Raw genomic sequence first — 22131 nt, 5'->3', positions numbered from 1 at the left:
AAAAATTACTTCACTGACTGAATTAAGGGCAAACATTAGGAAGGTCAGGACAAACAAGCCCTAATTTAATTTTATTTTTTTAGGAGTAAACACCCCTACTCTTACAAACTGTGCCCAGGGATCTTTAATGACCAAAAAGGCAAGACATTATCCTAGACTGAGGATAGCACATAGAGTACAAATGATAATTACCATCTGTACTACCTTAGATGTAATAAAAACATGACACATTATGTCAATGGCTCAGTTCTGCTGCACCTTTGTGCCATACGGTACTTGCAATTTTCCAGTCAATGGTACAGTATGTCACCCTAACTTGAGTGACTTTTACAGGGTGGTCTATAAATTAATGGTCTATAAATAACATGCCTCATTCCTTTAATTTAATTGACAGGATAACATCAGGCAGATAAGCTTGTGAAAGAGGTCCTATACCTGCCATTTCTCTGCCTCTCTAATGCATGTATTATAAATACAAAGCTTTATCTTTCCTCAGTGTGAGGTATTGTAAATTTCGTCCTTGCTAAACACCTGAGAGAAATAGCTATTTTCCTTTCATCTTCTAAATAATTGCATTGTAGTCTCTGAGACATTATCCTTCATTCCTTTAGCGATTTTTGGCTTTTGCTCTTTATTAACTCTTTCTTGGTCTTTAAAATAATTTTGGACCTGTGCTGGCTGTCCTTCTCTATAACTGCATTTACTTTTTAAATTCCTTTGCAAATTACTTTTTTGACCCTTACATTTAACTCCAATAAAATGTCACACTATTTGGACCGCAGTTTTCAAATCTTTCATTTTGTTTGTTCCAAGATGTAAGAGGTGAGAAGGAAGTCATGAGAGAGAGAGAATTTGAAGAACCATACTGAAGACCTCAGAAAGCTGAGAGTGAGAGGATGGCGAATACCAGCTCAGGACCGAGACGCTTGGAGGAGGACAGGGCTCTACAAGGGCCGTAGCGCCTTGGGTTAGGTTAGTTATACTGTTGGGTTATACGGTCTCCTTTTGATTGTAATTGGGTCCTTCGCTCAACCATGTTAGTTGGCATAGTTGTCGCTGTGCGGAACTGATCCCACAAGTATTTCCTCCAAGTCTTACAGTTGTGTTGTTGTGTTCTTACACCTGGGTGGATGTGTTCGGGTCAATTGTAACTTTCTTATATTTGATTGTACAGCTAGAGTTAGTTATTGTGGACCCTGTATGGAACCTGAGAGCCCACAAATTTATGTGGCAATGTTCTTGACCATGCTGTCTTCAGAGCAAGTTCCTTCTTACTTTTAAGGAGCACATACATATGGAGTCAGCCAATAGAATTCCATATCCTTCCCCGGTTTTGATTGTCCATTTGTGGCTCATCACGTCTTTCTTATTAAGACCCTCAAACAAGCCTGGTGGTAATGGATGGTGTCCACATGCACATTGCTCTACAAGGAGCACATAGCAGAACAATATTGTCGCTGTGCCCTGTCTTACAGTGCCCACAAACAGCATTGAATGGAGAGACACCACCTTCACTGATAGCACTGCAAGTTCACAGGTAGCTGCCAAGTCCCACAGATGGGTGCTGCAAATCACTTGATCCCTAAGAGTAAAGGTATCAGTGACATCTGAACCAATGTGCCAAGCAAGTGCTTTTGCTCATAGAGCATCACAAATTCATACGTTTGTTGTCACGTTTCTCGTCATTCATAATCAGGGATTAACAAGAAGTGCAAAATGAGATGCAACCTCTGCTTATATATAAGAAACCTGCATGATACTCAAACAAACCGGCATTGCATAATTAATCATTTGGAAGCCTAAATACATGCTACCACTGTACATTTCTAAATTTGTTGTATATATTCTAGTGTAATCTATTTGTACATACTATAGTATAGTACACAGCATACAGGTATGTACTGTATAATGCAGAACTACAGCAGTCAATCTGCTTCATTAATGTCATAACAGCTTGAAACTGTAGTTTAGGAAGATCAAATAATCAAAGTAGAATATAATGGTCTCTAATGTACTGTATCTAATCGTACAACATCCTTGTATCATCACTTCCTTTCTGCCTTGGATATTACAAAGTAAAACCCACTAAATGTGCATTTTATGGTGAAGTGGATTTAAATGAAAACTCAATATTGAAAATGTAGCGACAGTAACAAAAAATGAAAATTTATGGAATGGCAGGGAAATGTAGTTCCTTCTAAATTTAAAAAAAAAAAATTGGGGGACATAAGGTTTACCCAAGCAATACTACTGTTACCAATATCAATATGAGTGACGAATACCCTCCTCTTCTTCTCTTGATGTGATATAACAACACGGACAGTAGAGGAACTAAGATTGTATTTATATATGTTATTTTTAGAACAACAGTTTCCATAGTACCCACAAGTAATTCTCTTTGGCTGCCTTTCGGCACGGGAATTGAGGATAGTTTCTTGATGAGGATGCAGCCGACCTACCAGAAGATTTTGATGTTAACTTTTCAATGTTCTGACCCACAGGGTCCCAATAGATTAGGGAAGAGGGGGTGAAGTCAGTTATACATTTCTAAGCCCTCAGTGATGATTTTTCTCAGACTGCTGATTGCATGTTGACTTCAATTTCGAAAATAAAAAAGATTATAGATTTCTCACATATACTGTAACATTACAGAGGTCTGAAACTCAAAAGCAATCATTAAGCTTCAATTTTAAAAATGACTAAGTGAAGGGTGCTGCACCCAAGCCCAGGTGATGTCTGGCACGGACAGGTTTGTCTCAGGATGAACCACTGTAATTGTTTGAATTTGAGCAACTCCTCAAAATGTTCAGACCTCTTATCTTTTAAAACTGTAATTTCAACTTCAAGATCTGAATGCTTTATTTACATTTTAATTTTGCTCTCAGTCATATGTTTACTTTCAATATTTTAGCTTGCTGACATATCTGTGTGTGTGATTACTGTTTGTATAACCAGTATTTCCAAATTTCAGTTTTTGACACAACATTTACAGTAGTGTGGTATAATTACCATGCTTAAGTGTTGCATTCGAAAACGAATTTTAGTCAGAGCATTGTTGATCTGTGTTAACCTTGTTTAATGCATGAGAGTGGAATGATAGTTCTGTTGTTGAACTCATATAGGATGTCTTTGACGCCTACGAAATCCAATCAGTTTCAATCAAGATACAGTCTCTAGAATGTGCCCGTGGCAATAAATTTTAAGTTCACTTTTTACTCCTTAATACTGATTGTTGTGTCAATATAAGTCATACATACTTTACATACTGTACATGCTTATAAGGTATATATCTATATTGTTTTAGGAATTCTCCTTCTGTATTCTGAAAACTTGAGACATTATACAGTACATTATTTCCATCTGGTAATTTGGTAATTGTTGGGGTTTTCAATCTTTCTGATTACATTTTCAAAATAATAAGATAAATCTTTCTAATTATTTCTCACTGATTTCTGTCTCTGAAGGTGAATAAACTGAGAGGTTTGTCTCTTAACTCTGCTGGTGAAAATTAAGAAACCTTTGTTGTATCTGCTTTTATTCAGACTATCAAAACCAGGATTATTGTAACAGTTCTGATTTAATCTGGTATGTGAAGTTTCAGATCTGCTCCCTTTGTAAAATGCAGTATTATCTGGCCCGTATTAAGTACAAGTATGTTACCTACTGAAATTCTCCTTGGTTGGCTGATGATCTGTGTGTTACGAAATCTGTTGGTCATAAATTGGAGAAGATGTAGTGAATCATTACAGAAAAATAACACTTATTTTCCCACATTAGAAGTTATAATCATGAAAACCCTAGAGTTCTGTATTTGACCTTAGAAACTCAGTTGTTTCCTAATGTAATATCTCATTCATATGTCTCAAATTTAGTGTCCAAATTACAGTATCTATCTTACGTTATGTTTTAAGATGTTTCAGCTTCCACTGGTGTTCCCAACTCCCAGCCAGCACCTAAGGACTCCTGACTGCCGGCTGTGCAGGATTCACACTGGTAACAGTCCTTAATGCAGCTGATTTGTTTTCTTTCCTAAGGACAACCATCTGTCCTATAGACTCGTTCCTTTCTGCTCTTTTGAGGGCCCAACCTGTTGTTATAGGTCCTATTTTGTTATATACCTTAAATACTAATATCCATCCATTTTCTAACACCTTCCAATTCAGGGTGGCGGGGGAGCAGGAGCGGGCACAAACACACAAACACACAAACACACACACCAAGATCAGTTTTCCAACAAGCCAATTAACTACCAGAATTTATTTGGACTGTGAAAGGAGCCCACAAAACCCCGAGCAGACCCATACGAACACAAGGAAGAGATCCAAACGCCATGCAGATAGCACCCAAGGTCCAAAATCTAACTCACCAGCATTGAGGGGGCAGCAGTGGTAACCAATTGCACCACTATGCCACCCCTATTTCTTATTATTTTATAAATATTTATGGACCAGATCCTGAGTCTTTCAAAGTAAGCCACCATTATCCCCTCACTTGTACTTAAACTAATCTTGACAACAACTTTCTTTAAAAGTATTGGCCTACTTCAGACCTACAATTTTGTATAAGGGACTGAGACAGGTGGGTGGCTTCTCAACTGAAAGCCCATTTAAGTGCAAATTCTATCTGGAAAGATCCAAACATGAGATTAAATCATTCTATAGTACTAAAACAGCTCCTGTTTGTATTCTGAATGACCTACAGTATAACTGAACTGTGACTTAATTTTTTTTTTGTGGTCATTCGATGCAGTAGATTGGATTTTCTCGTGATGTCTGGAATGCTAGGCATTCATGACTGATCAGGTTTATTCCATGCTGAAAAAAAGAAGAAAGAGAACACAACGTTTGGGCCGTGGAGCCGTGGAGCTGCCCACCTGAACTATTCATGACTGATACTGTGTTACTTCTGGTTCTACCTTATGGACTATGGATATAATGTCTGACTGTGTCCAGATTGACCCTGGCAGACTGTTGGATAGGGGAGTACCGTAAGGATCTACTCTTGGCCCAGATATTGGTTTGCTCATTCAAAGGCTTAAGTGAGGCTTCTAACTATACTTTATAATTTTGTTTTATATTAGCTTCTTTTAACAAGATTGATATATCTTGTTTCAAATCCTTGAAACACCTTTTTGTGTCCATGGGATACAGTAGGATTTGTTCCTGATTGATTAGTCATTCTCCATCTGGACTAAGGCTCTTGAAGTAATAACTTTCTACTCATTAGTTTCTTATCTTTCTATGATGCATTTTAAATCCTAGAACTACAACTGCTTGAATCACTGTAATTTGTCAAGTAGTCAGCAGAGAGATACATATTTTGATACTCTAATAACCCAGTACAGCGAGATAATCATAATAATAAAAGGTGGTTAACATGTATATAATTAATCTTCAATTTAATTTGGTTTTCCATTGTGGTTGTGATGCTAATTTGTAGGCGCTGCAAAACAGATTGTACTTTGTTAAGGGGTGTGATGTGTCACGTAGCTACAACATAACATGAAACCTTAAGAATATAGGTTGGTGTTTCATTATCATACTTTTCTTATATTCAGATCATGAATATCAGACAACAACAAGAATGATCTAAGGAAAGCAAATAAGCAACAGTAATTCTGATTTCTCTTTTAGTTCCTAAAGTGCCCTTTCTGATTCTGACAACATTTAAACATTTTCTTGAATATCTGTTTTCTCCTTCAAGTACTGGATATTTCACATCCACAAAAGCGTGATTCTAATACATAGTTTAAAACCACTTCTTACCCCTTCAATCCAGTCTAGCATTTACTAAACCAACGCATACTGTTCTAACTATAGAAAAGCACCTTAGTCAGTTAATAATACACTGCGTCTGCCTAAGGTGCAGCAGGAATGTTGTGCTTCAGCGTTTTAAGTAAGGGACAGTAGAAGCCCTTATTACATAACCGTCTAACTTCAGGTGAATGTCCTGTTTGTGAACAAAAACAGCTACCTGAAAGATTGTCATTAAATGATTAAGAATTCCTGTTGTGTTTTTTGACAGCAATATTATACACTGTGTGATGTCATTCACATAACATTTCCTTACAGTTATTTTAGATCAAGGTATTTATATTTATCACCTGAAGAAGGCTCCACGGCCGAAACGTTGTGTTCTCTTTCTTCTTTTTTTCAGCATGGAATAAACCTACAGTATTACTTGTATTTATATTTATACCTTTAGGTCTGAATAATGAGTCCTAAAGTTTTCTTCAGTTGACAATTCTGTTGTCTTAAAACATAGTACAGATTCACAGACAAGTCTGTTTTTCAATTCAGTGTGAATTTGCACAACTAACCAAAATAAACAAAATTATCTGACAATAATTCTATTGTTTGCAATCTATTTGTTGATTCTGTACTGAAAACATACTGGGCATACATGCACAACATCTACCTGTATATGATCTAACATCTCTATTTAGATTTAACATTAATACTAAACTAATATCATGCCTAGAACTTATCAAGCAAGATATTCTACATACACAATTTTTTCCCAGAAATTACCACTGTTTTACATGTGGCTTAAGCAACTGGTCACTATGATAAGACCTTAGAATGTGATACAATCCTGAGAGTTCTCAGGTCTAATCCATCATAAAAAAATCTACTCAGTGCCTCTATCTTCTAAATGATGTGCAGCCACTTAATCTAATAACTGCTTTTGCAGAAATAATCAAAACCACTAAAAAGCAGAAGGATCGGGAATAAATGCATTTTAGAAATTGCTCTTCATATCACTGCATTGACTGAAGAGGTCCTTTGATCTTGCCATTGTCTTGTTTTTCATATTTTTTTCCGATTCAGATTAATTCTATTTTACAGTTAAGGGTTTAGCTGCAACCATCATCCTACTGATTATGGTGTAGAAAGCAATTAGCAATTAAATGTGTGAGTGGCTGTTACACAGTCTCTGCAGGCTTTATCCTTGACAGCCAAACAGAAGCGGATTGTGACTAATTCCTGGCAGGTTGGTTACTTTCTGCAGATAGCTCAAGGTGACAGTGTTTTAAAACTGAGCTATAGTACACCAAAGAAAGCAAGTGAAAACAGGAAACAACAGCACTGGATTTTGCTTTGAAAAGCAAACTCTTGGTGCAAGGACTCTTAGGGCATGCTTTTTCTTTTTCAAACCTCCAGCTCAAAGGAAAGACACAAAGAGGGTTTCAGCTTTCATACTAGAATTAAGAAATAAAACTTTGGCAAAAACACTAACCTGCTTAGTGGTCTCTTACTTCAACTCATTGGAATTGTTAACAACTAGCTAAAAAATGTAATCACATTCTAACTGATTGTTAATCAATTTCTTTCATAATTAATTAGATTAAATAATTAAATGCCCAAAGGTAATTAAAAATATTGATTCTGGTGTTGCTAAACATAAAATACTTCAGAGACATACTGAGACATTTTCAAAATGAGTCTCATTTTATGTGAATTAAAGACAGAAAATTCAATTCTAGGTGCCCTTACCCTATAAGAGAGATTCTTTGGTTCAAAATGTCTTTTTTTTAAATAATCCTGGCAAGCAGAAAATAATATTGTGTTATCAGATTTGGTACACTGTACTGATATATGCTTAAGGTCTATATGAAAAGACTGCAGTACATTACACATTTCTTTCTTAACATGTTATAAAACAGATTGCTCTTGAATGTGTTAAAATATGCACAGAGACTTAATTACCTCATGTGTTTTGTTTATTTTCACAATCTTTTAGTTAAACTACCAGCTGTCGTGTAACAGTGCTACCAAATTGCCAGATCATTGTGCCCTTATGTGCTTTAGCATTTTAAAGGTGAATGTATCTCAATTTTGTAGATAGACCATATGCTTATAATGGAATTCCATTAAACACATGTCTGTGTTGAAATCCTTTAATTAATTAGAGTTTTAAATAGCTCCCCTTTCCTTTGCAGATGTGCAAGTATCTTAATCCTCCGGGTGTAATTATAGATAAATAAAACTGAATTCTGTTTCTTTAAAGAAGTTATGTGTTTAATTAAAGCAGAGAATTTAAGAGTAAAACTAACTGAACTATCTTTTTGCCAAAAATAAAAACCTTAACACTTAAAAAACTGCAGAGGAAAACATATTTTGTGACGAGTTGGACTTTGGACTTTGTATCACAGACTAGCAAAATCTAATTAAATTTTAATTAGTCTTGAAAAGCCAGAATAAATGATGTACTAGTAGTTGCCAACCCGTCTCTCGATTTCCATTCCACCTGCGCTGGTAACGATTGGTGCTAATTGATGCTTTTAATTGTTCTGCGTTTTTAGACTTTTTTTTATACCTGTTTTTGCCTGAGTGCGTACTGTAGTTCAAGAAAAGTTCTTTAACTTTACTTCTTATCTTTAAACAGATGCTCCTCAACTTGTGCTTTATTTCTTTCTAGACAGCTCTCATTAGGTGACCAATTCATGATGAGGAGGCACAGGTAGGAAGAGAAATGCATTGAAAACTCCTTTAATGAGTTTTTTCTCTCTCAACTGGTACAGTACCTATATGTGTGTAGACATTTATATTCAAATGCTCAAGAGAAACACTTAATGGTGTAAATTTATTGAATTTTATCATGAAAAATATATGTATTTATAGTGTATTCCTCTGCGGATATCCATTGTAATGCAGCTGGTTGACCCAGCTAAGCCATATGAAACTGACTTTTGATTGCACATTTTTGTACAGGTACATAATGTATAGGTACATATTGAAAAGGAAATGGTCCTTTTTACCCCCAATACATAATCACAGTATTTTGTTCATCTTCATAACAACAAGTCTAATGATTCACTTGGACTTTGAATAATCCTCCAAGCCTGTCCATTAGCAGTCTTAAATTCACATTTATCAGATTCTTCAAAAGCTTGATCACAACCATTTGTGGTAAACTATACATGAGCATCCAATGTGAAGTGCAGTAGTACTGTAGCTATTCTATTACATTTACCTCTCAAATCTAATTGACTCCTTGTCAAGTGCTCCTCATCATTATCATCATGTGATTCTCTCAGAATATCCATAAAATCTATTTGGATTAACTGGTATCTGCTTGCGTAAAAGAAAGAAAAACATTGGAAAGAACAGCACAATGTAGCATGTCAATGAAGGACAGCACCTCATGTACTGTAGTACAGTGGTCTCAGTCACCACACTGGGGCTCTGGTCTGCTTATTCTGGAGTACAGAAGAGTCCCCCCCACTTCCACCACTACTGTATGCTGGCCCAATATAGCATGAATAAAAAAAATAAATATTAGAATCAATTATATCCTGATATTAACTGATTTTTTCAGAAGTGTCACTATTTTTTCAAGCATTATGCTCCTATTGTTTTGTAGGAGTAGATCAGGATATTCATAAAACATACACTGTCCCCTCACACTTTCATCTTGTACAGTTTGACAGCAGGAACCAAGGAACACCTACTACAAATTTGCATTTTAGATTGTCTCACATAGTCACATTATGATAAACTAATATAAAGCCACACTAATGATTGTAATCTCTTTGACTTTGTGCCTGAATCTTTCAGCTTGCCAGTACAATATGTGAGTTACATATTAATTGTGATTTAGCAAACATTAATGTCTGATTTGAAAAAAAAAAGAAAAGTTTTAAACTCTCACAATATAAATACCCTGTGATTGTTGATTGGCATGAGAAGAAAAGCATATTGGTGCACAAAAGAAACACATGATTTAGGTCAGAATGATTTAACAAATATTTTAAAGATAGACATCAAACAATATCACAGAAAATGTGTTCATCCTCAACTATTAACAGAATTCTTGCAATGATTGTGCAAGGACCTGATCAGCCTCTGGACAGACTGCTCTGGGATGTTTTGCAGCTGACTGGCAAAGGTTGATTGGTCACAGTAGTCTCCTGTGTTTGTGAGTTGTTTCCTCAGATGCTCAGAGAAAAAGCTGACGAGGACATAATCTTATCATTATTATTTGATTTCCTGCCATTGTAATCCTAGCGCTGTGTGGTTTGTTTCTGGACTAGTCTGATGTTTCCTGAAGGAGAACACTTCATTCTCTATGTAAAGTCTCTCTGAGACAGGCCAGAAAGACCTTTAAATATGCATATAGCAACTATCACTGGTACTTGGTTGTATTTGTAGATGCTCTTGGTTTAAATAAAATCATGTATTATAAATGACCAAATACCAAACACTGAGCACTTGGTATTTTTATTAAATCACATTATTTGAACTCGGTATTCCATATCTCAAGCAACAATATTACTAAAAAAATTAACAAATGTTTTGCCTCACAATTTGAACTGTAAATAATATTTAGTATTTTGGTGAAAAACAATTGTTGAATTTTTGTTGTGCATCGGTATAGTGGTTTGTGTACAGTCTGTAAATACATAAACAGTTGTGAACAATATGCTATTTAGTTTTTATTTGATAAAGATTGTTCATGTTTTTTTTATTTATTAATATTTGTAATAGATACAAGAAATAAATCAGCAAAACCTTGACTCTTAACAATGGTGGCAATAAAATAAGATTTTTAGCTCATTTACTGTAGATGTGTAGAATGAAAACTGTAAGTTACCAATGACAAAAATGGGGAGAAACAGAAATGGAACAGAAGAAAAAAGCTCCTGCTTAGCCCATATTACTGGGTAATTAAAAACGAAAGAGAACAAAGCTATTTCACCGATGGTAAATTGATGAGATACTCAAAGAATAAGTTATTTTATCTGTTCTAGACTCCTGTTCTCTGATGGCACACTCAGCTGTTGGCCTGCTTAAGCAGCACTTTTCCTCAGTCAGGAAGAAGCTATAAATATCCCTGCAACACAAGTATAAATTTCATTCTGACTCCAGGCACCGCTATAAAGATGTACGGGAGATTGTTACTTGTTCAGGGCAGTTTTTTTTCTAATTTCATTTCAATCCTCTTGAGATTCTAGAGCTTTTATTTTTTTGCTTGGTGGCTCTGGGTTAAAAGTACTTTACAGCTTTAGTGTGATTACCCTGTAAAAAAGACAACCTCTTAAAATACAGAACATCTCAAGGTCCCCTTTTAACATCCTAAATTATTACAATGTAAGAGTAATACATATATTATTCAACACCATACAGTACATTCAGAGACCACAAACAGTGGACTCTAAACATACACATAAATGTTTAGGGTTAACAGAATATCTGGAGAGGGGTTACTGGATATTGAATTTGTCTTTCATTTCCAGTAATGGTGCTACATTATTACTTTACAAAACTGAAAAGAAAACAAGAACTTCTTTAACAGTATATTAAAGATATTGATTATGATTTCTGCACCAACTCATCCAGTGGAAAAGTCAGCAGGGTTATGTGTTCTCCAGTAGACAGGAGTGTATTACAGTACATGAAAATGATTTTGTGAGCTTCTGAATACGGTGTGCAAGTTTGACTGCATTCAATGAAGCCTGATACAATTCACAATAGTTTTGTTTAATATCCACTGGGGCTTCTGTGCAGCTTATTCATTAGGAAAGGGACACTGTTTATAATTTTCAAGTAAATAAACATACCAGGTTATAAATAAATCATAAGACACATCATGTACAATATCATTGCAATCAAAAAGCATGGAGGGACGAGTAGATAGATCTGACACTGATGTAATAACATTATTGTTACTTTGACATTTTTATCAAATTAACTGACCCAAAACACTGTGTAAGCTTTTTAATTCAATAAAAGATGGGGCATGACATCTTGGAGCGTTTAAAATTACCTGGCAAAATGAAAAATATGTGAAGCAAAATTCTATTCTACTGTATAATCTTACCATCACATTTCTGAAAACCTTTGCAATTTTTCTTTCTTTGTCGAAGACTGAATGTGTGTGTTTGTGTGTGTACGAATCACACTGCAGCAATGCAGTATTGCTGAAGTCATTATAATTAGGACATGTCCTTCAGGATTCAGAGTGAACTGACATGATGTTTCTCTGGAATTGGAACATATCAATGGAAATAATTAATACAATGCACTAGAAGTTCTACTGTGAAATCTCTGTCTGACATATAATATAAATGATGTCCGTCACTTGTACTTATTTAAAATTCAAAAAGATGTGCATTTGCATTCAATGAATTAATAGTTAAATGTACCAGTCTCAGGATATTTATCCTTTCCTTATTTCAGTGTATGCGTGATTATCTGTGTGCACAGGATACAAGACTCTGCCATGTCTCTTCTACTTTAAAACCACACTGTGCCTGACTGTATTAAGTCAGAATTTAATCACACTAATTTAAGGTAGCTGTCTGTTCTTCTATGTGTTGATTATATTTCTTCTCTGGGATTAAAGTATTGCATACTTTAGTCTCAAAATGTATTCAGTGCTGCAGGAAAACAAATTCTGAACTCACCATTTGTAAGATAAAGTGAACTAATATCCATCATGACTAATTAAAGCCATCTGTGTCATTTCAGTTGCTTTTTAACAGCAGTTACATTGGAACAGATTGGTAAACAGAGGACATAATGGGACAGAAATTGACAGTTTCTCAGTTAGAAAGGCTGTAAAACCTTCTACTTTGCAATCTTCTGTGTGGCTGAAGTACACACCCATGAGTCTCAGTATTGTGACATGCACTATCAGAACATTTATATAAGTTTTAACTACAGACCTTCCTAGAATGGTTTGTTTGATGATAGTAAGCTAAAAGTATTTCACTTTGAATTTATTAAAAATTGTTCCCAAAACTTTACATCAAAACATTTTCATGCAAGTAAGCCTTCAAAAATTCACTAGGATATACAGTAAATTCAACACATCCCATTAATGAAACATGTAAAACCAACACGTAAACATGGTATTGCTTTACCTATGGTACTGTGTTAATTAAATCACTCCAATTTAAGTATTTGCCATTCTGTTTTCTAACTATTTAACATCCTGGAACGTTATCAAACATTAACACATTATATACTCAGGATCAAGTAGATAGACTGATGGTGAAAATGTGAAGTGGGAAAATACACTACATTGAATCTGAACTCTTATCCAGAAGTGGAAGAATGAAGCGGCTTGGCTTACAGTATTTGAACGGGTTAAAATTGTACACTGCACCAGCAAGACCTCATTTCTCATTCTGTGTACAATTCCCATGGACCTCTGCATCTTCACTGCAAGGAGCAATCCTCAGATCTTTTTGAAAACTGGTGGGAACAGTGGAACATACTGTTCAGTTCCTTACCACATGCTGAAGAGAAAGCACTCCTGGGAAAGAATAGGGGAATTTCACAATATACTGGAATACATCTCCCATCATGTTCATGCCACTCACAGAGTCCCAGAGCCTTATGAGCTAGGGACTGGGGGAGGCAGATATGAGGGAGTGGACAGTATGTGTGTTTTTACTGTGTTTCTGCCACCTTAAACTTAAACTAGAAGTTAGCATCTATGTATTTGTGTATCTGCAGCAGGTATTTACAGCATATGCCTTACATTTCGAATAATTTCACACTTTGATTATATCAAAATATTATCTGCTTTTTTTACAGGATGAAGGTATTGTTAAAGAAATTGACATTAGTCACCATGTAAAAGAAGGTTTTGAAAAAGCAGACCCTTCTCAATTTGAGCTTCTCAAAGTATTAGGCCAAGGTTCCTATGGAAAGGTAAGACTTTCAATGTGACATTGTACAGTATAATCACATTTTTGTCATGTTCCACAGCACCCTGAAGACATATAGAATAGTGAAAACAGCAAGCATTAATAATGTCATACATGTACAGTATATACAGAATAAACGAAAGTAGAAAGGCTATTGCTTTGCCTGTCAGCAAAAGGGTTTCCTTAGGGTATCTTGAACTTGAACTTGAACTGAAAAATCCATCTCTTAGAATAACTCCAAAAAAGCCTATTAGATATATTTAACTATGAGTAGTCAGGTTTGTTTGCTTGCTTAAGTAGCAAATGTCAAATTCAATTGTCTTGCTATTCTGCAGACAGGTAACCTAAGTCACTTTCAAACAGCCTATAGTACAGAAGTGAAACTGATAAAAAGATGTGTTGATACAGATATGTTCTCAGGAGGGTTCCTGAAAATGATATGTCGGTGAATGTGACAAGAAATAGCCTACAAGCATACTTGTAAGAAGCTAATCTTTTCATGTTATTGACAGAGGACATCGGCCCTGGTTTAAACAGATTCGTTGGATTTCTGTAACACAGCGTTTGCCATTTTCTCTTTAATTAATTTTAAACAGAAATGTGGTTCATACGAACGACAGAATCTACAGTATGTGCAAGAGAGCTACACAGCATCACCAATGTCAGACGGCTGTGGATATGCAGTCTCATTTTCTGTGCTCTTTCTGTCATATTTCCAGGTGTTTTTGGTGAGGAAAGTCAAAGGCACTGACACAGGACAGCTGTATGCTATGAAGGTTCTGAAGAAAGCCACACTGAAAGGTATGGGAAACAAAGGCTGTTTCAGGCAATGTGAGAATTATTTTGAAAGTGAAATATAGTTTAATCTCTGTGTTTCTCTGAGGTAACATTACTGTATACTGTGGTTCACTTGAGACTAGGAAGCACTGTATAAGAGTGAGAGATCATTGTGGTAACAATCATGCAGCATGTCAGTTTAAGTGCTGCCTGAGGCCAGACTTTCAGTTTGCTTATTTAGGAATCTGAAATGATGAAAGACGGTAAATTAAATTAATGCAGCTTTCTTTCTCTTTCTTTTTAGACAGTACTTTTAAAGCCCTCTTTTATGAGAATGAATATTTCCTTTTTATGATTCAGTCAAGCAGTGCAGGCCCTTTAATTAGCAGAGAACCTTCCAGGCATGATATTGAACTGAGAGTCACCATCTGTGAATGAACTGCAATGGTGTCAAAAAGCAAGAGCCTAAGAAAATGGCTCAGTGGCCAGTGTTATCAAAGCAAAGTCCACCATGATATAATGACTGTATATGATGATATCGTAACTAGCAGAGGAGCATGATGTTGTTGTCGCTGGCTATCCTATTAAGCCTGAAAATCATATGAGCAATAGCAGTATTCTTTCAAATTTCATGCCACATTGATTTATACTGATCAGACTATTCTCTGATTGTATCCCTCAGCAAAATTTAGAAACAAAATAAAAGATCAGCACCACAAAATCACAATTCGAAGTTCATTTTGGGATATAATCAAGGGAATTGAATCTCACCATCTTCCCAAATAATAATGCGACACATCACAAGAACAGCACACACTGGCTAACAGCAAACCACAAGTGATGGCAGTCCCAAGTACAAGTTACTAAAAGGAGGAGGTCCAAGAGCTACTTTGTATGCAGCAGAGAGTTTTGTCGCAGATGCACCAAATCACCCAAAAGCATAATTTCGACACCAAATACACCATTCCAAATGTGAATGAATCATTTCAGTACCTGTTATAGTATTAAGGATTTATACTGTGGGTAGAGAAGCTACTGGCACATACTGTACAGTAAAGGCCAGGAGTGTGAATGAAGTGGAATATGGATATTTGATGACTTAACATAAATCTGAATTTCTGAAAAAAACTGTGTGTGGCCTCAGTGTTGTTCCATGGTGCAACGTGTGTGTCATTTCTCAAATGTGTGTTGTCTGGAATAACTTCTGTTGTAGCTGTGATTGAAAGCATGTTGGTGCCATGAAAGGCGGTGGTGCTATGCTCCATAAAGCTCCATACAATTGCCCATCAAGAATACAATTTAATTATTCAAGTATACTGTAAATGATCTTGTAGAAGTGTAATTTTGTATAGATAGATAATACTTTATTAATCCCGTAGGGAAATTGATGAATTTATTAGTACCGTACTGTAATAATATCAAGAGTAATGATAATAGCTGTGTGAACCATTTAAGTGTTTTGACTTACATAGATCTTAGTTCACATAAGACTGTGTGAATCATACCCTGACATAAGATGGGACGTACTGTACATGTACTGTATATGAAGAGTGCAGGGAGGTATAAAAATCATTAAATATTTTATTTAAAATAATGCAAATGCAAAACAATCCCAATTGATGTTGCATTTTTGCTCACAAAAACAGTTCTGTGAGGCTTGTTCTGAATGTTTTCTATGGTACACGAAGCCTGTTGGGATCCTTTGAGATGAAAAGCCCTTTTTAAATATAATGTACATATATTATTGTATTCATATTAAAATAAAATACACACTCCATAAAGAAGAGTGTAAAATATGTATTTTCTACCTCTCTGCTCTTCCCTAGAGTCTGGAAATGTGGCTTCAGACATACAGCAGAAATTAAAAATCAATAAAGTTCCATTCAGTGCCTATATTTATAATCACACACTTCTTTGTCATATCTGGTAGAGACATCAGCTTGATTTTTAAATTTATGTTAAGGATAAAAGAAGGAAAGAAAAAAAATTGCAGGGCACAGTCTTTGTCTTTAACACCTACCTAATCTAGAGTACCTCTGCAGGCAGCAGTTTTTAGTTAAGACGGATAATAGCTGTAATTCTGCTCCAACATTGCCCCCTTAACCTCTGAGACCTACCTCCTACACTGCAGGTGTAACCATGGTTACTACCACACAGTGTCACATCGAGAGAGAAGACAGGTCCTATTAAAGCATTGTGCACACAGTGCCATGAGCACTTCATTCAGGTAGCTAAGTAATTTATCTTAGCAGCAGCAGTCTCATTGCATGGTAAATAAAAAATATGCATATTGCTTATACAAGAAAAGTGTTATGGGGGTCCTGAAAGAAAATCATTTCAGAGATAATCACATACAGTATAGCAAACAATGAAGAGAACCCAGAGTTGAGGTATTTTTGTACTCTAGTGCCACCCTGGTCCTCTGGGGGAAAAAAAACTGTGTCTTCTGGTTTTTGCTCCACCCAGCAGAATCAATTTCAGATTTCTGTTTTATTATAGAATTTAAGTCTTCTTTCAGCCTTTTTCAATCTTGTACATGACTTGTACTGGGTATCAATCACCCTTTGCCAGTTCCTGAGTTTCAGAGCTGCCCTTAGTCACCTGGGTCAGTTGTAGTGTAAGACATTGCAGAAGGAAAAACAGCACTGCGAAATTCTGAAACCGCCATTCCCACATAAGTCTGTTTTTCATAAACTGATCAGGTGTTAAGATTTTTCTCAGTCAGAAATAAACAAGGACATTCCCAATACACTCAAATAAATTTCTGTACTTAACTGGTTGAAAAAAATATAGATTTACTGGGGTATTTTAAAGCAAGGACCTAGTGCAGAAAAAGGTCTAAATAAGTAAACAAATCAATTACAGCCATCAATTAGCAATGCTGAATAAGGTTCCAGTCAGAATGAAAATCAACAGAACCAGGACTGAGCAGCACTGATCTTGTTTACTGTCCACGAATGACCATCTCTTTAACTGATATTGAAATATAGATCCAATTTCAGGATCAATGCAGTCATTTATAGAAAAAGTTCTATAAGAAATCTAAACATATTTTCCTAAGGCCTTACAGCCTTAGGAAATTGTATTTTTTTATCACAATTTTTCATTTTCAACATTTGTGTTTAGAGTTTCCCATGTCACTTGTGGATGTGTTCATATTCAAATGTTTAGTTTTTAGTTATTTATAAATATGCAAATACTTTTTGAGTTGCACAAAGCAAAACATAAAACAAGTAGTTAATGGTAGGAGGCTGTTTGACCTAGCATGTGTCTGTTGTTACCAATACTTCATCACATCAAGGAATGCAATCAGTGTCACGAAGAGTCACAGGTTTCATAAGGGTGTCTTGGCAGCTTGCTTTCGTCCACCTGCTAAGAAGAGCCTGCTGTCCTCTGTCCTAATGAAGCCACTACACAGAAATCACTCTGCCTTTCAGGCATCACCTATCTTTACAGGCTGTCCATTGTCTTTGCCAAGGCACACACACCCGAGAGACATATTATGTCTTGGGAAGTAGAGGAAGGGAATTTTCTTTCCCTTCATGTCTTCCGAATCCTGTGTCTGTCAGAATGCAAGATCTTCTAAAGTGAGAGCCCATACGTGGCCTCTGTTGTGATTTAAATTTGCTTTTTACTCTTCATTGTTCTTTTCGCTCTTCAGTTCGCGACAGGGTGAGATCAAAAATGGAGCGGGATATTCTGGCTGAAGTGAATCACCCATTCATAGTTAAACTTCATTACGGTGAGTAATGCATCTCTGTCTTCCTTTGTTTCTTCATTAAGTGTATGCAAGCATTAAAATCATGTCCGGCCATCTCCAATGATAAAGATGTGTTTACTTGGGGAGCTGTGTTTAACTTTTTTTACAGAGGTATTCAAATGAGACTACAGTGTCTATTGGATTAGCCATGTTATGCATGTACATAACAAAGGACAATATAGCAAAGCTATAACTTATTTTCACTGAAAAGGCAGGCAAAGACCCTAAAAAGTATAGTAAAATGAGGCTATGGAATTTTTCATTTCTTTTTGACACAGCTACTTAATACAAATGTCCCTTGCATCCCACATACATGAATCGTAGATGGCTCGTCAGCCTCTTCAGAGAGGCAAACACAGTAATAAGTCATCCTTTCTCTCTGACTCTGAATGCACATGGCAAACACTTTATTCTGAATCAAGGAACAAAATGTAAAATGTGTAGCAAGAAAAAGTACATCATCAGGTACAAAGAGCATAATAGTAGCCGGACTGTATTCTTCAACAGATTTACACAGCATGTTGCTTTTATTTCTCATATTTTAGTACAGGATGCTACTGCTACTAGACAGTCACTGGCAGATCACTAAGATTTAATTTAAGATTTAAAATAAGCCATCAAATCTAGAGATGAGGTTTACTGTACATAGAATAAGTTGTCCATGTGGAAACACATGTAGTATGCATTATTTTTATGTCAATGTGCAGCATGCTGTACTAAAGATCGCTTTAATGCAGTGTTGTTTTTCCATTCATGTTATGAGCGATCGTCAGTTGTGTTACTAACACAGCTTTTTAAAGCTTGCGTTCAGTACACTGAAGTTGTTTTCTAACTAACTGACTGCGTCATGATTTCTTTCTTTCCATCAACTACTGGGCCTATTTAACAGAACTACAGTCTAGTCTTAATCATCATTGACATGTTATTTGTATTTTACTGTGCAAACCTCTGTAGAGGGTTTTGCTATTTAGTGATTGTAAGGTAGAGTAACAGAATCTTTTCAGGATTGTTTAAAGCCTTGAATTATGTGCTTTGTCTTTAAAAAACAGATGGAAAATAACATACCTAACATTATCCCAGTGCAGATGACTAAGCACCAACTTCCCTTGGAGAAATTCTTAATGGGTTTTATGTGGTTATATACAGTACATAGTCCTTCTTTCACCCTATTATAATGAACACCATTATAGCCACAGCAGCGTGCTGAAAGTAATGTATTAAAATGCTATGAAAATAATAGAAAATGAGAAACAATTTGTCTGTTTGGAAGATTGTCAAGAATTCTCCATTTCCAGTTTTTTTCTATGGCTGTCCTAAGTAACTAACCAAAACAGCTTTTGCATTTCCTTGTATAAGCTGTATTATCTCAAAATCAAGTACTCTACGTAATGTGTAAACATCTCATAAGTATATACCTTTTTGGTGCTTGGAAATTTGTTTTGATTTAAATAAGGTTTGAAACATTTAACTTGGCCATTTATCTGTATTTCTTTGTTACAGCCTTTCAGACTGAAGGAAAGCTGTACCTTATTTTAGATTTTCTGAGAGGTGGAGATCTTTTCACACGTCTGTCCAAAGAGGTCAGTTTTTTTGTTTAGCTTGACAGTCTAAAATGTATTGCTTTCTATGTTATGCTTTCATCTTAAAACTCTTCTGACCAGTAAAATGAATGGAACAAGAATAGCATTGCATGCTACATATTAAAACACTGCAAAATAATCAACTTTGCAAGTTTAAAAAGCTATATTCATAACATTGGTACTTTTAATACAATACATTTACAGTAAATGATATTGTCTGATGCTAGAATAATAAGCAAAAAATTTAGATTTTAACTTAACTTTCACCCAGATCTAGACCTCAGATTGCAATTAGAACATAATGAACCCACTATACAGCACATCAAATTTAATTATCATTTCAATCACTTTTGCAAATCCCATGATAAAATGTTGAGTTCTCAATCAAAAAGGAATCTCTAATTAAAATTAGCTAATTTGCTCATTCAGTTGTAAATGTGTTTTACAGAAAGTGCTTTGAGCATAGTAATGCCATTGTGATGTTATGTAAGCAGATATTGAACACAATATGTTATCAGTAATTGACTCTCCATTTAACTGACATATCCTACAAAAACGTGATTAATTAAATCCCAACCCAGCGAGCGTGACAAATAGGAAGGGCCCATGCACATCAATATAACCAAAAGCAAAAATAATAAGTCTTAATAAAAGTCTTGAAAATATTCATAAGATCCCTGAAGGTACTTGCTCAGTGCACTGACAAAAAGCTGTTTGATTCCTCTTGTTTGCCAGCATCTCTCTTGATGCAAATCCAGAAATATTGAGCTTCACTATAAAAGATACAAAAACTATGAAGTAAATGAGCAGGCATGGATAAATGTAAAGACATTTCCAAATCCATTTTTTCTAGGAAGAAAGGGCTATTCCATTCTGAGTGTGTAAAACTGCCATAACAGGCTATGTTTGTAAAATGACTCCAGTTGTACGTAGCCTAAGTCTGAAGAAAAACAGCCTACTCTGCTCCTGATGGAAATTATTTTCAAATGCGCTTCCTGGGTCAGAATCCTCTGCTGAGAGAATATGAGCTGGAATGCAATTTAATCATGCAACGTCCACAGTTTTTAGCACCTACTGTATGGTTAATAATGAAAAAACAAAAACTCAATTAATATTCTATGTACTTAAACTGGCACTTCAGGGGATATGATGATAGTGGGGTTATTCTATAATTTACTGCAAATCTTGCATTTAAAAAAAAATTATTATATACATTCCCAGTCTCATGTGCATTTCTGAACTTCATTTAAAGGTACTGTGAGAAATGAAAACCCATCAAGAACTGTTGCCAGGTGATTTACAATAGCCCACAAGAATTTAATTAGTGGAATACTGATTTGTTCTTGGCTTTCTAAAACATACAAACAGTGCTTAAGCGACCTTTATGAAAATGTTCAAATGAAGCTGATTGTATTGGAGGTTATGTTTTTTTTTTCTGTCTGATCCTGCTAATTGGAGATCCCTGCTTCCATCTGTGGCCCTATCAAGGAAGACACAAAAGAGCACTTAATGAGAACAAAAACTGTTATTCAAAGCATTCCTGATATATTATTAGAGAATTAGCTTATAATTGGCAACTCATGTTAGTCAATTATCTTAATTTACATTTTTCTTTTATTCTGTTGCAAATGAAAGGCAATAAAACATACTGTATGAAACACGTTTAATTGCTTATGCATTCTCCAAGATGAATTTGTACAAACCTTAGTATCAGTTTAATTAGACTTATATCACAGACACCAAAAGCTATCATTGTAAACCAGTTTATCTTTTCTTCCTTTGGAAACAGACCCTCATGGTGAAAATCATTTTACAGGAGTGTCAGAACAAGGAGAATTGCTTTAAACTAGGATGTGGGACTCTTATACATATAGATATATGTGTGTGTGCATTAAAATTACTGTTATCTATGAGAAGGAAAGGTAATGATGTGTCGCATCAAGTCCCCACTGAACTTCATACAAATCTTAAACTAATGATGTTGAATTAATGTTAAACACTCTTCAATAGCTTCAGACCATGAATAGCATTCAGTGTTTGAGTAGAATGAACAATCTGAGATACAGATTTTGCATTACTCCCACTTGGCTGAGAGAATGAGAAGCTATCAGCGATGCCAAGGATATTTGTAGCCCCAGCACCAGTTACAGAGCTGCCCTCTGCAAGCATAAAGATGGGGTGGAGGAATGTGAAGAGGTGAGCACTGAAAACAGTGGGTTCATTTCCATACTTGTGCACTTCCAGGTGCACGTGGCTGTGAGTTAAACATGTGGTCTCAAAATCTAGTTAAATCTCAAGTTTTATTTTGAAACTAGGATCACTAATTATATTTTTTATTCTCTACCAGTTTTCAA

The 22131-nt window shown here is 35.5% G+C and overlaps 1 protein-coding gene across 1 annotated transcript in view; it reads left to right on the top strand.

The window, feature by feature from the left end:
- rps6ka2 (ribosomal protein S6 kinase, polypeptide 2) overlaps positions 1–22131 on the top strand; it is a 78018-nt gene that overhangs the window by 30235 nt on the left and 25652 nt on the right. Inside the window, exons 2-5 of the mRNA XM_088934209.1 lie at positions 13548–13664; positions 14380–14461; positions 18099–18179; positions 19698–19777. Of these exons, the coding sequence (XP_088790335.1) occupies positions 13548–13664; positions 14380–14461; positions 18099–18179; positions 19698–19777 (360 nt within the window). The remainder of the gene's footprint in view (positions 1–13547; positions 13665–14379; positions 14462–18098; positions 18180–19697; positions 19778–22131) is intronic.

This window comes from Atractosteus spatula, chromosome 15 (genome assembly GCF_055471065.1).
Source record: "Atractosteus spatula isolate fAtrSpa1 chromosome 15, fAtrSpa1.hap1, whole genome shotgun sequence".
Classification (NCBI taxonomy): domain Eukaryota; kingdom Metazoa; phylum Chordata; class Actinopteri; order Semionotiformes; family Lepisosteidae; genus Atractosteus; species Atractosteus spatula.
This window is presented reverse-complemented; position numbering and strand designations above follow the sequence as displayed.